This window comes from Onychostoma macrolepis, chromosome 20, assembly GCF_012432095.1.
Source record: "Onychostoma macrolepis isolate SWU-2019 chromosome 20, ASM1243209v1, whole genome shotgun sequence".
NCBI lineage: Eukaryota > Metazoa > Chordata > Actinopteri > Cypriniformes > Cyprinidae > Onychostoma > Onychostoma macrolepis.
In genome coordinates, this window is record NC_081174.1 from 21,605,678 (window position 1) to 21,617,496 (window position 11,819).

The 11,819-nt window shown below is 35.0% G+C and overlaps 1 protein-coding gene across 1 annotated transcript; it reads left to right on the top strand.

Moving 5' to 3' along the window:
- Positions 1–1,083: 1,083 nt before the first annotated feature.
- niban1a (niban apoptosis regulator 1a) lies at positions 1,084–11,291 on the top strand. The gene is made up of 14 exons (XM_058756458.1): positions 1,084–1,221; positions 3,696–3,826; positions 3,914–4,045; positions 4,127–4,241; positions 4,566–4,730; positions 4,819–4,934; positions 6,000–6,104; positions 6,426–6,588; positions 7,581–7,768; positions 7,863–8,006; positions 8,100–8,210; positions 8,288–8,395; positions 8,528–8,639; positions 9,883–11,291. The coding sequence occupies exons 1-14, from the start codon at positions 1,170–1,172 to the stop codon at positions 10,803–10,805; spliced, it is 2,565 nt and encodes an 854-aa protein (XP_058612441.1). The 5' UTR covers positions 1,084–1,169; the 3' UTR covers positions 10,806–11,291.
- The last annotated feature ends 528 nt before the right edge of the window (positions 11,292–11,819 follow it).

The following is an 11,819-nucleotide window of genomic DNA, read 5'->3' on the forward strand; positions in this document are numbered from 1 at the left end:
TGGTGAATCACAAACAAACAATAAATAAAATTTCCAAGCCACATTTTACTTTAAAAACAACAGAAAATTGAGCATACATTTAAGACTATTAATAAATTTGCTTTTTGGAATGTACATTATTCTTATCATTTTCATTTAAATTAAGCACATTTTCCTCATTACCATAATAAACTCTCTTGAGTTTTCATTCACTGTGTATAAAATGTGATTTAAAAAAAATATATATAGAATTTAGGGAGACATGCTTTATTGTAATGAAAGTGCAAAAACAAATCATGGAAAAATTGGCTTTAAAAATTCCTTTCATATTTGGGGTGAAAAAAGACTTGGATTCATCAGCTGGAACTTACTGTCCTGTAAAAAAAAAAAAAAAGTCTTTAAACATAAATTAGTGCCACACCAGTTTCATTTGCATAGAACAATGTATAGACCTCCCTGAAATGTACTAAAAGTAACTTGCTGGTATGTTATTTGAATAGAAGCTGTGGTAATAGTCCTTAATGGGATCAAGTCTGTCTAGTATGTCACAGGTATATTGTATTTCACAAACAAGGCTGTAACAAAACATACCATGATTTTTCTTTGAAATACCTTGGATGATAACTTAATTATAACCTGACAGCTTTGATCACAGCTCAGATGCTCTTGCATATTCACAACGAATACTGATGTACACTCTCAGAAATAAAGGTACAAAAGCTGTCACTGGGGCGGTACCTTTTCAAAAGGTACACTTTTGTACCTATTAGGTTCAAATATGTACACTTTAAGTACTAATATGTACCTTTAAGGTACCAAAATGGACCCTTTAGGTACAAATATGTACCTTTTAAAAAGGTACCGCCCCAGTGACAGCTTTTGTACCTTTATTTCTGAGAATGTATAAAGCACATATCATATAGCATATTGGTTTCATGAAATCAAAGGATCTGTGTCAAAACTAAGCGAGCTCCCTAGACAGCATTTTGGGTATCACAGGCTGTCTGGTTAGGCAGCTCTTCAGGTTTTAAAAGACAGCCCTTGCATGTCCCGGACTGTTTCATTCATGCCCCTCCCACCATCCTGAAATATAACACCTACTTTCAGATTCTCCCACAGTAGTGAATACAGTGACACAGAATCATCTTCACCAGAGCAGAGGAGCGCTCACCTGAACTAAGCAGAGCAGTATGGGAGCATCATCCAGTTTACTGGATGAAAACAAATCCAACTCCATAAAAGGTATGTGCTGCAGATCATTTTAAGTCATTAAGTGGTTTTGGAATTTACTTTAAAAGAGTTTTAGTGTTGTTTGTACATTAATGATTTATTTCCTGATGCCTCTACGTAGTTAATAATAATAATAGGTTGTTCAAAACTTTCCCCATATACTGAAATGATACGGGCAGAGAAAGAGGGTGGATGTTATTGAAATGCATGAGATGTTTTCTGTTGTCCTAAACTGCATGGCCCTCTAGTAGAAAGATTCATGTTGAATTTGTACTTGTAAATGAATCATCAGTGTCAATCAGATAGCTTCAGTACTCAGCCTGCACAGCTGAAAAGTGAGAGGCAGAAACCTGTTTGTTTTCTTCTTCTGGCCATTGAAACGGTATGGGTGGAGGTTTTGTGGTGTGTGTGTGTGTGTGTGTCAGAGAGCTGTAAAGGATTAAAAGCAGCTCTGCTATTTGCTCAAATGGAAAAACACCTTCGATCTGTCAGCTGAGAAAACATGCTGAAAGAGCATTACAGTACTGAGGGTGTTGTTTATATTTTCCCATTCATTCTCAAAACTTAGTTTGATTTTTAATGAAAGGCTCATTCTCAGGAAACAGGGCCATTTGTGCCTGAAATGTCTAGTGATCATTTTGTTTGAAAATATTACTGCTAAACTTTCAACACCCAAAAATTGTAACTGCTAAAAGGGCATGTCCCCCAAATATTATTTGATGTGTGTATCCTTATGTAAAAGCACTACAATTTTTTAGTCCCATCACAGTAAGTTTAATAATAATTTGTATTTTTATATCTATGCATTTGACATGCACTTTCATTGAAAGAAAATGACAGAGAATTCAAGCTAGTGTATATATTTTGCCAGTCCGTGCATTTCCAGATAACTGAACCTTGTTCCACGTGCTACACTCTACCAGTTGAGTTACAGGACTTTTTATATGGAATAGAATAGAATCTATATTAACCTATATTACATTTAAAATTTGGTGCAAAAAATGCCCAACAATAGTCTAAACTAGCAAATATTGCCAGACAATGTGCATATTGTGGATATTGTTCCACAAACATAGAGAATTTATTTATTTTTTGATGAGGTTATAAGTAAAACCATAATAAATATCTGATAAAGACTCTACGAGAGACTTCGTCTAAACGTGGACAACTGTATTACTTATCGCTCCATCAAATATTGTTGCTGCATAACTGTGTTGGAGTGTCAAAGACAGATTCTGCATTTTTTCACTCCCTGAAATTATCAATTTCAATAAAATAATTGTTTTTTTTTTGTAAAATCTGATTTAATGGTGATGTTTTTCCATCTCACAAAACAGAGGTAAATCAATCAATTACGTGACTTTATATCTAGTATCCTGTTAATTATGTTATGGGAACACAAATGGGACCATTTCCTGTGAATGAGCCAACAGTAAACTCAAATGCTGTGCTTTCACGCCTAAGAAGGTGAAAAGAGAGTGTGGGGTCAACAGCTGCTCATTGTCAAGGATGTTCCCAAAAAAAAAAAAAAACTCTAACAAACACATGTACAGGTGTTCAGGAACATTCTCCTGTCAACCTTGTACTCTTGCTGAAGTGTAATGATGTGTGTTGAGGTATGTTCATACAGAACTGGCTTTGCAGGTCATGCTGTGTCATAACGTTTATGGTAGGCCAAGCATCATACACGTCAGAGCTCAAGAATTCAAGACATCTCAAACCACAGTTCCTTCCAAAACAATGAATCGCTCTCTAACGAATAAAACAATAGATCAAGGAAGACTGAATGAAGTACTGTACGCTGCAAAGAGGGAGAAAATGGTGATAGAGCAGCTCGTTACAGTACTTTCACTGTTGGAAGTGAATGCCATAGCTCTCAGCTGTCATCTAAATTTAGTTGCATGTTACCTAATGCAAGAATCTGAAAACGTATTCAAAATGTACACAAGGAATTTAAAAAAGTAGGAACACCCTCTCAGAGTGATCATTCTGGTTTGGGTGTTAAATCATAAGTTCAATCAGTTCCAGGGAAATGATTAATTACACATACTGTAGTAGTGTAATACAGTAGTACTGTAGTAGATCATCACATGAAACAAGGTAACACTTTAATAATAACAACAATAAGGTTCCATTAACATTAGTTATTTTCATTTATTAATCTTCAATAATGATAATATCAACATCTATTAATAGGCTACATTAAAACCAAAAGTTGTATCTGTTAACGTTATTTACTGGACCTGGTCCTGAGCTAACATGAACTAACATTTTTATTACCTAACGTTAACAAAGATTAAAAAATAGGCTACTGCAAGTGGAAGGAAATGATAGGCTGGCTAATGTAACGTTACCTAAAATATTGCATATTCAGTGATTTATATCCCTTTGTTTCTTCCAGCTGTAGCATGTAATAATATATGTAGCATGTAGTAATAAAGTTGTCTTTGTTTTGTGGTTGTCTTTGTTTTGTGTTTGTCTTGCAGAGCAAGTGGACCAAATATTTAACAAGTTCGCACCGATTTATAGGAAACAATATTCTCTGGCTTACCTGTCCCAGATCCGAGATGAACTTGAGCAACGCAAAGAGGAGCACACACAGCTTCTCAAACAACGGGTAGGAACTCCATACGAAGACATATGTATCATTAAGTCAATGATCATTTCTTCCTCTGAGATCGACTCATTGTATTTATTTACCCAGGCCTCTCCAGAGCCTGGAAAGGTGTTGTATGAGGAGAATGTGCAATGCTTTGATGACAGCAGCAGGAAGTGGAAGGATAGATATCTAGTAATCCGTGCCAATTACGTCCTGGAGTGCTATGGGAGCTACAAGGTGTGAGCCATCATCAATCATCTAACATTGAGCTTTTGATGATAACGTTTACCCCACTATCTCTTACCTGCTTTCCTGCAGAGGTTTTTAAAAGGCTCACCTCCGCTACACAGACTGATGCCTACCGGAGGCACCATTCTGACCGCAGAAGAGAAATACATGGAAATGATTAACCAGTGCTGCCCTTGCACCAACAGTGAGTACAATTAGAGTACATGCACCTATTTTTAAGTGAGCTAATTTTACACACTTATTCAGACACAAAATTAATGCAACTCCAGTTGAGTGTATTGACCTAAGTGTAGGATTAAAAATAAAGATATGCCATCTTTTCAAGATTCCTTGCAATTGAATCGATAATATTACTGTCTAATATTAAGTCTTATAAACTTCATTCATTACTAATGGAATGATAAATGTTACTTTGTTTTCAAAAGAAATAAAAAATTAGCCTATTTTTAATGGTCTTATTGTGAACGATTCATCCACGCATTACATGGTGTGGTGTGTTGTGTTGCAGATGTCCAGGAAGATTTCGCACCCCCTGTAGCGGACATGCCAGGGCAGTTCCCAGTTTATCTTAGACTTCCATACCGCCGGGATTCCTATTTCTGTTTCCGAGATGAAAACTCTCAAACTGAATTCATCTCCATCTTATCTGACTGCGTTCGCCACCAGAACAAAGGTATCACTTTCACTGTTATGAAACCACAGTAGGAAGGTGTAACCCAGTGAAAGCTGTAGTGTGAAGAAATATTTGGTCTATTCAACAGATTTTCTCAAGAAGAAGACGTGTGAGGTTAAGGCTTTCCTCAAAGCCATTCAGCTCTACAGGCAGGAGAAAGGCCAGTATGAATCATGGGATATGCTCATAGGCAGTGATATGCGGGTAGGTGTCCTTTCACAATAAACAACATAGCTATCATCGTTTGTTGATCTATATGACATGGAATGTTCTAGCTGTTTGAATGTAGAACACTGTGCTAAAATAAAAAGTTTTGTAATTTAATGTGACAGTTATGACAATGTATATCGTTTCTAAATGGGCAGAACCAAGCAGGCTCATTCTCTCTTTCATTTCATATTTGATATAATTGGGTTTTTGTCCTGAATAATTTAATGTTTTTCTCACTAAATGGTAGATTTGAGTATAAAACACACTTAAATTATTTAATTGTATTATATCGATATCTGTATTCGCTCTCCAAAGCTACAAGTCCCACGCTGTTACATCAGGGCTGATTACTGTGTGGAATCTGAGTAATGCTGCACACTGGCAGTTTCACTCTGTAGTTTCACACATTACAGCCAACATGACAATGAACTATTAATACATCTGTCAGTGCGTCTCACACATATTAAATAACTTGCTGGTAGTACATCATGTAACATGAAGTGTCCTGAAGATCAATGTATGAACACTGTGGAATATTTTCTCTGGTATATACTGTACACATCAGTACAGTTAAGAAAATTGATCATTCGTACTGATGGATTAGTTGCCTTTGAAGCCATCAATATTCAACAATATTATTGAATTAAGCTGTTTGACGACCATAAACACATACAGTGGGAGTTCATTCTTAATTTTTGTTTGTTTGAATTGCTTATATAAATGATAGTAATTTAAGCTAAATACATTTTTATTTTTTCATAATAAATTACCATATATAATATATAACATATAACTTAATATATACATTTTATAATATAGTATAGTTGCCTGTTGTCACATTTTCTGTTCATTTAAATTCTTTTATTTGGATTGTGTTTGAGTAATGGCTGAAGGCATTTGTGGTTATAGGTAAACAGATAATTTCAGTCTAGTCTGTGGTTTAAGGTTACATAAACTGTGCCTTTTGGGGTTTAGCAATTAACAGTTTGCTCTCAGTGTTTGTTTAGCTACGTGTGTGTGTGTGTGTAATATTTCTGAATCTTGTGTGTGTGCGTTTAGGGTCTTACTAATCTGTTCATGGAGGAATATATGCCCTTTCTAAAGCAAGAATTGGAGCCATGTTTGAAAACCAAGAGGGCAGACAAGAGGAGAGTGTGGTTTGTGGTGCGTTTCTTTCCTATTTAGATCTTCTGCTACAGATAGATTCCTATTATGGCATTGGATTTCTCCAGAACCTGCCCTTGATACTTGAAACTGGGGTGTGATGTTGACGTACATCTAGGATGCCCCACACCCAAATAGCTTCAGGCCAGGGAGGCCAGAAATGTCCCTATGGTGTTTCCTAAAGGGTGGAACAAACCAGAAACATACCAGAAACACATTACATTCCATAGCTGTGATTACTGACATATTCATCACTGAAAAACAAAAGAATGATTAATGTTATTAATGAATGACCCTTGACCCCAGCCATTTGTCTTATAGACAGTTGAAGCCACTTATTTCCTGCTGCAAGATCATCTATTTGAAAGGATGAAAACACTGAAGCAGGAGTGCCAAGAGATGGTGAAACAACAGGACATGCTCATGCGCTCTGATATGGACCAGATCACCAACTCAAGAGCTTTCCTGGAGGGCAAACTCAGAGGTACATGATCACACTAAAAACAAGCCCATTTCTTGCTTTTAAGAGCAGTTCAAAAAATAAATGAATAAAATCTCTCACTGGTCAAATGTCTACTATAACCTAATGTACACCTGTTCAAAAGGGTGCATTAAAAGTGAGATTACAGACATTTATAATGCTACAAAACATTTATATTTCAAATGAATGCTGTTTAAAAAAACTTTGGTAACACTTTACAATATGGGTGCACAAATATGCATTAAATAATGCTTAACTAATGCACAGATAATCATGAGTTAATGTATAACTCATGATGAACTAAACCATTTATTAATGATTACTGCATCAGCAACTAATGAACATTCTATATGATTCAAAGATTAAGTAATCAATAGCAATCAGACGCATTTAACTGATAACAATTTATTGATTACTTACTCTATGAATCATTTAGAATGTTCATTTGTTGCTGATGCAGTAATTGTTAATAAATGGTTTAGTTCTTCATGAGTTACACATTAACTCATGATTATCTGTGCATTTGTTAAGCATAAATTAATGCATATTAGTGTCACCTTATTGTAAAGTGTTACCAAAACTCATAGTCTCTACAAAAAAAATTGTTTTCTGTATTTTTAAAGAATAAGAAATGTTTCTTAAACACCAAATCAGCATATTACTATAATTTCTGAACAATCATGTGACACTGAAGACTGGAGTTAGAATATATTAAAAATAAAATAGAAAACAGTGATTTTAAATTGTGATAATATTTCACAATATTGCCATTTTACTGTAATCAAATAAATGCAGCCTTGGTGAGCATAAGAGACATTTTTCAAAAACGTCTTACCGACCCAAAACCTTTGAACGGTAGTGTTTGATGTAAATATTTTAAAAATACCTCACAAAATATATATTTCTTTTGCATGTTCATCAGTGAAAGTTAATGTGTTTTTGGTCCCAGTTACAGTTGTCTAAGTACTACATTCTTTCTCTTCCCACCTGGTTAGCCATGGTATCTGAGCCAGCAACGAAATACTGCACAGAGCAGGTGCAGCCGTACCTGCCAGCCATCTTGGAGGAAGTGATGGGACCCATAAGTCTGGGCTTCACAGAGGCCCGGGACTTGAGCGAGGGCATGATGGAGCAGCTGTGTCAGGACTTCCAGGACATTGAGCAGAGGGAGGAACTCCGACAGGTGAGAAAAACTAACAAATTGACAATTAATCACCATAAAAAGTCCTTATGACTTGAACTACATTTAACTGTATACTCTTTCTCTCTCACTGAAGGCTCTGTTTATGATGAGCAAGGCTAATTTACAGAGCTGTTATGAGAAAGTGAATGGACTGGCAGATCACGTCCAAGAGCTACAGCAAACCATGAACTATTGCATTAAAGGTCTGGTGGACAGCACACAGATAGACTTAAAACAGGTACCCAAAACTGCGTATCCATGAAGCCGACTCTTTTCTAACTTTCTGTGACTGATTCTGATCCAAAACGTATCTGTTGTGTGATTGTTTCAGCTGATGGAGAATACAGAGTACACCTTTGAGCTGCTTGTGCGAAAGGCTCTGGAGGATCCATCAGTCAGTCTTTCAAGTGCTATGCAAAAGGCTTCGAACAGGGTTCTGAAGGTAAACATATAACTTTTCATTTACAAACACAGATGGTTGTGTCAGATTGCTTAATTTAATTCGTCTTTGTCCTTCAGCAATTTGATTATGACAGCAGCACAGTGAGGAAGAGGATCTTGCAGGAGGCTTTGATCAACATCACTTTACCCAGCATCAAGAAGCACCTGGCCCCATCCTTCAAAGAGGTACATTTGAGATTAGTTGCATAATGATGAATAAACAGCTAAGTAAATACAAGAAGTGAAAGATTTAATATATTTACCATTGATGGTTTATATCTTCTAATAAATGTGACTTTTCCCAAAATGTACTTTTAGGAACTACCCAAATTTGAGCAATACATATTTGCTGATTATACAAACTTCATTAATGTGGAAAACGTGTATGAGGACATTATCCAGGAGATACTGGAAAAAGATGTCAGCATGGGTATGTCACATGATTACAGCAAGGCCTCTACACACTGCCTTTGCAAAGATGTTAGGGTCATTATTACAGTAGGTATAAATCACGGAATTAAAAATAAATTCATGCATATTTAGGACAAGTATGACGTACAGTGGCCGCAAAATGTTTTAGAAATAAACATGTATAGATGTCTTTGTATTATAACAAAATATCAAACCAAATTATATTTTTAAAAGACAGAACAAACATTCAAATATTTGGGGTCAGTATGTTTTTTTTTAAAGAAATTGATTAAATTTGCATTAAATTGATCAAAATTGACAGTAAAGACTATTACATTGTTACAAAAATATTTCTATTTCAAATAAATGCTGTTCTTTTGAACTTTCTAATGATCAATGTATCCTGAAAAAAATGGATCAAAGTTTCCACAAAAATATAAAACAGCACAACTGTTTCCAACATATAATAAGATAATAATAAGAATTGTTTCCTGAGTAAGCTTGAGTGGTTGCTGAAAATTCAGCTTTGCCATCACAGGAATAATTGAATAAATTATGTTCAATTATAATGCCTTATCAATAAATATAATAATAAAATAAATTGTATAAATAAATAATAAATTTGAATAATATTTTGTAAAAAAAATAAATTCAATTAATTAGAGATGCTTTTGATTATTAATATTTAATGAAACCATTAAAATGGAATCCAGAAAATTAATGGAACACAGAATTTGGTAAAAAAAAACAAAAATACAAATAAACTGAATTGGAGAAAAAACAACAACAACATTTCATAGGGCCTTAAAAATGTAATTTTTGTTAAACTTTTAATAAATTGCTGTTTAATATTGTAATACATGATTTCAATTAATTAGACATGCTTTTTGATTAAATTAAATTTAACCATTAAAACAGAGTCTAGAAAAATGTAATTGGAAAAACGGAATCCAGAAAAATTCAAATGGGGAAAAAAAAAGGAATTTGGGAAAAAAATAAAATGGAATTTTGATTAAATTTAATTTTACCATCAAAACAGAGTCTAGAAAAATTAAAACAGAAAAAAAAAAAAAAAAACGGAATCCAGAAAAATTACAATGGAAAAAACTGATTTTGAAAAAAAGAAAAAAAAAGGAAATTGGGAAAAAATAAATCTGATTCCATAGGGCCCTAGAAATTATTACTAAATATATAATTATAATTAGCTTTAAGATTTGCCTAAAACACAATTCTCAAACCTGATTTGTGCTTCTGATTGGCAGTGGTCAAGGAAGCAGCCAGCAAGAAGAAATTTAACCTGTTCACAGAGAGCAGATACAATTTCAGTGTGTCCAGCTTATCCTTCACTCCCCCAGGATCCGCACCCAGCAGCCCAGGACACTTAAATACCTCCCCAAGACTGCGCACACCCATGCCGCTCTCCCCGCTGCTGGGCAATGGCCTGACAACAAACCAATCTGTGACTGTTCACTCGTCAGAAAGCAGTGCACTGCACCAAGCTCTGCCTATCATGGGAAAAATCAATGAAGGAGAAAACAAAACACTCTCAGAGCAGAGCAGTGATGATGTATTTGTCACTGCTGAAACATCAACCTTGGATACATCAGCTGAGACTAAACCAGAACTCACCACAAATGCCATGAAAGCTTTAGTCAGTTCCACTCCCATTATTATGGTAACAGAAGCTGTAGAAAGTGCTGGTAGTTGCAATTCACCAACAGGAGGTGATGCACCTTCTTCAAACTTTGCTAATAAACCCACAGTAGTAATCAACCCGATCTGTATGAAAACCTCTGGCTCTGATGATGAGCCTGCTGAAACCGAGGACAACAGCGAGGGAACCATAAAGACAGAAGATTCGTCAGATGATCCAGCCCGGATTAAGGCACTAATACACGAAGAAAGCACATATCCGACCACAGTTTGTTTATCTATTCAAGATGCAGAGGATGGAGATATCTACAAAGAGTTCACAGGCAAACAAATCATGGATCTTTCAGAAAAAGCTTTAGAATCCCAGTCTGCTCCAAACCTAGAGGATGAACCCAGGGCCCTGGACTGTGTGAAGGAGATCCGGGACCTGGTAGTGGAGGTTATTGAAATAGAGGACGTGGTTCAGACTTCCAAAGACAATGGAGAAAAAGTTCAAGTTCAAATGTTCGAGGAACAAGATACTGTAGTTTAAATTTCAATGACCAAGTTCACCCCTTCAATTTTTTTTGTGTTAGGAGACAAATTGTACATTTTGAAGTTGGTTTCATCGTTGACCAGAAGGTAATAATTGTTTACTGTATATATTATTCACATGTTTGGGGTCAGTAAGTTTTTTTTAGGGAAATTTATACTTTTATATTGATGAAATTGATGAAAAGTGACACTAAGAACAGTAATAATGTACAAAAACTATATTTCGATTAAATGTTGTTCTTTTCAACTTTTTATTCATCAAAATATCTGAAAGTATCACAATTCCCACTAAAATAATATGCAGAACACCTGTAAAATTACAAAATATATTAAAATAGAAAAGTATTATTTTAAACTGTAATAATATTTCAGAATATTAACATTAACAAAATCATACCAACACCAAACTTTTCAAAGGTAGTATATATACTGTATATGTTGTATAAAAGTAGTTAAAGAGAATGAAATGTTTTTCTATCTAATAAGGATTATTTTAATAAAATAAATGTAATATATATAACCAATATTGTTTTAAGCTAATATGTAAAAATGAATAGCTTTGTTATCATTTGAATAATATATGAAATCTAAATTGTTACATAAATACCGAGTTTGGAAATGAGTGTCTTTATGAGAAATCCTTCAGAAAGAAACAGGCCATTTTTACAATTTCGGCAAGGTAGTTTTCAATCTTCACAACATGAGTAAAGTTTAAACAATAAGGGTCTTGTACATTTCCCCAAAATGCAAAGCTTTGACAAAGTCTGCTATGAACCAGGGATGACTGTTTACCTTAGACCCACAATGCAGGCCTGACAGGTTTTTTTTCCATGGAATCTGGATCTGTGACATATCTACAGCGAGCTGCTATCTGTTGTTATGAACAAACGTTGAGTGACAAGTACAAGTACATTTGCCGCATGTGCACTGCAGGTACACATTCAGCAGAACCACTGAGATCTGTGTTATACGGGCATTTGGTTCCCTATACGAGATCCACATTAACAATAAG

Bases quoted from the DNA above. Each gene is read 5' to 3' on its own strand.
- niban1a (XM_058756458.1), top strand. From the start codon at position 1,170: ATGGGAGCATCATCCAGTTTACTGGATGAAAACAAATCCAACTCCATA. The intron at 1,222-3,695 runs GTATGTGCTGCA...TTTGTCTTGCAG, and splicing joins CAAATCCAACTCCATAAAAG to AGCAAGTGGACCAAATATTT. The intron at 8,396-8,527 runs GTACATTTGAGA...ATGTACTTTTAG, and splicing joins TGGCCCCATCCTTCAAAGAG to GAACTACCCAAATTTGAGCA.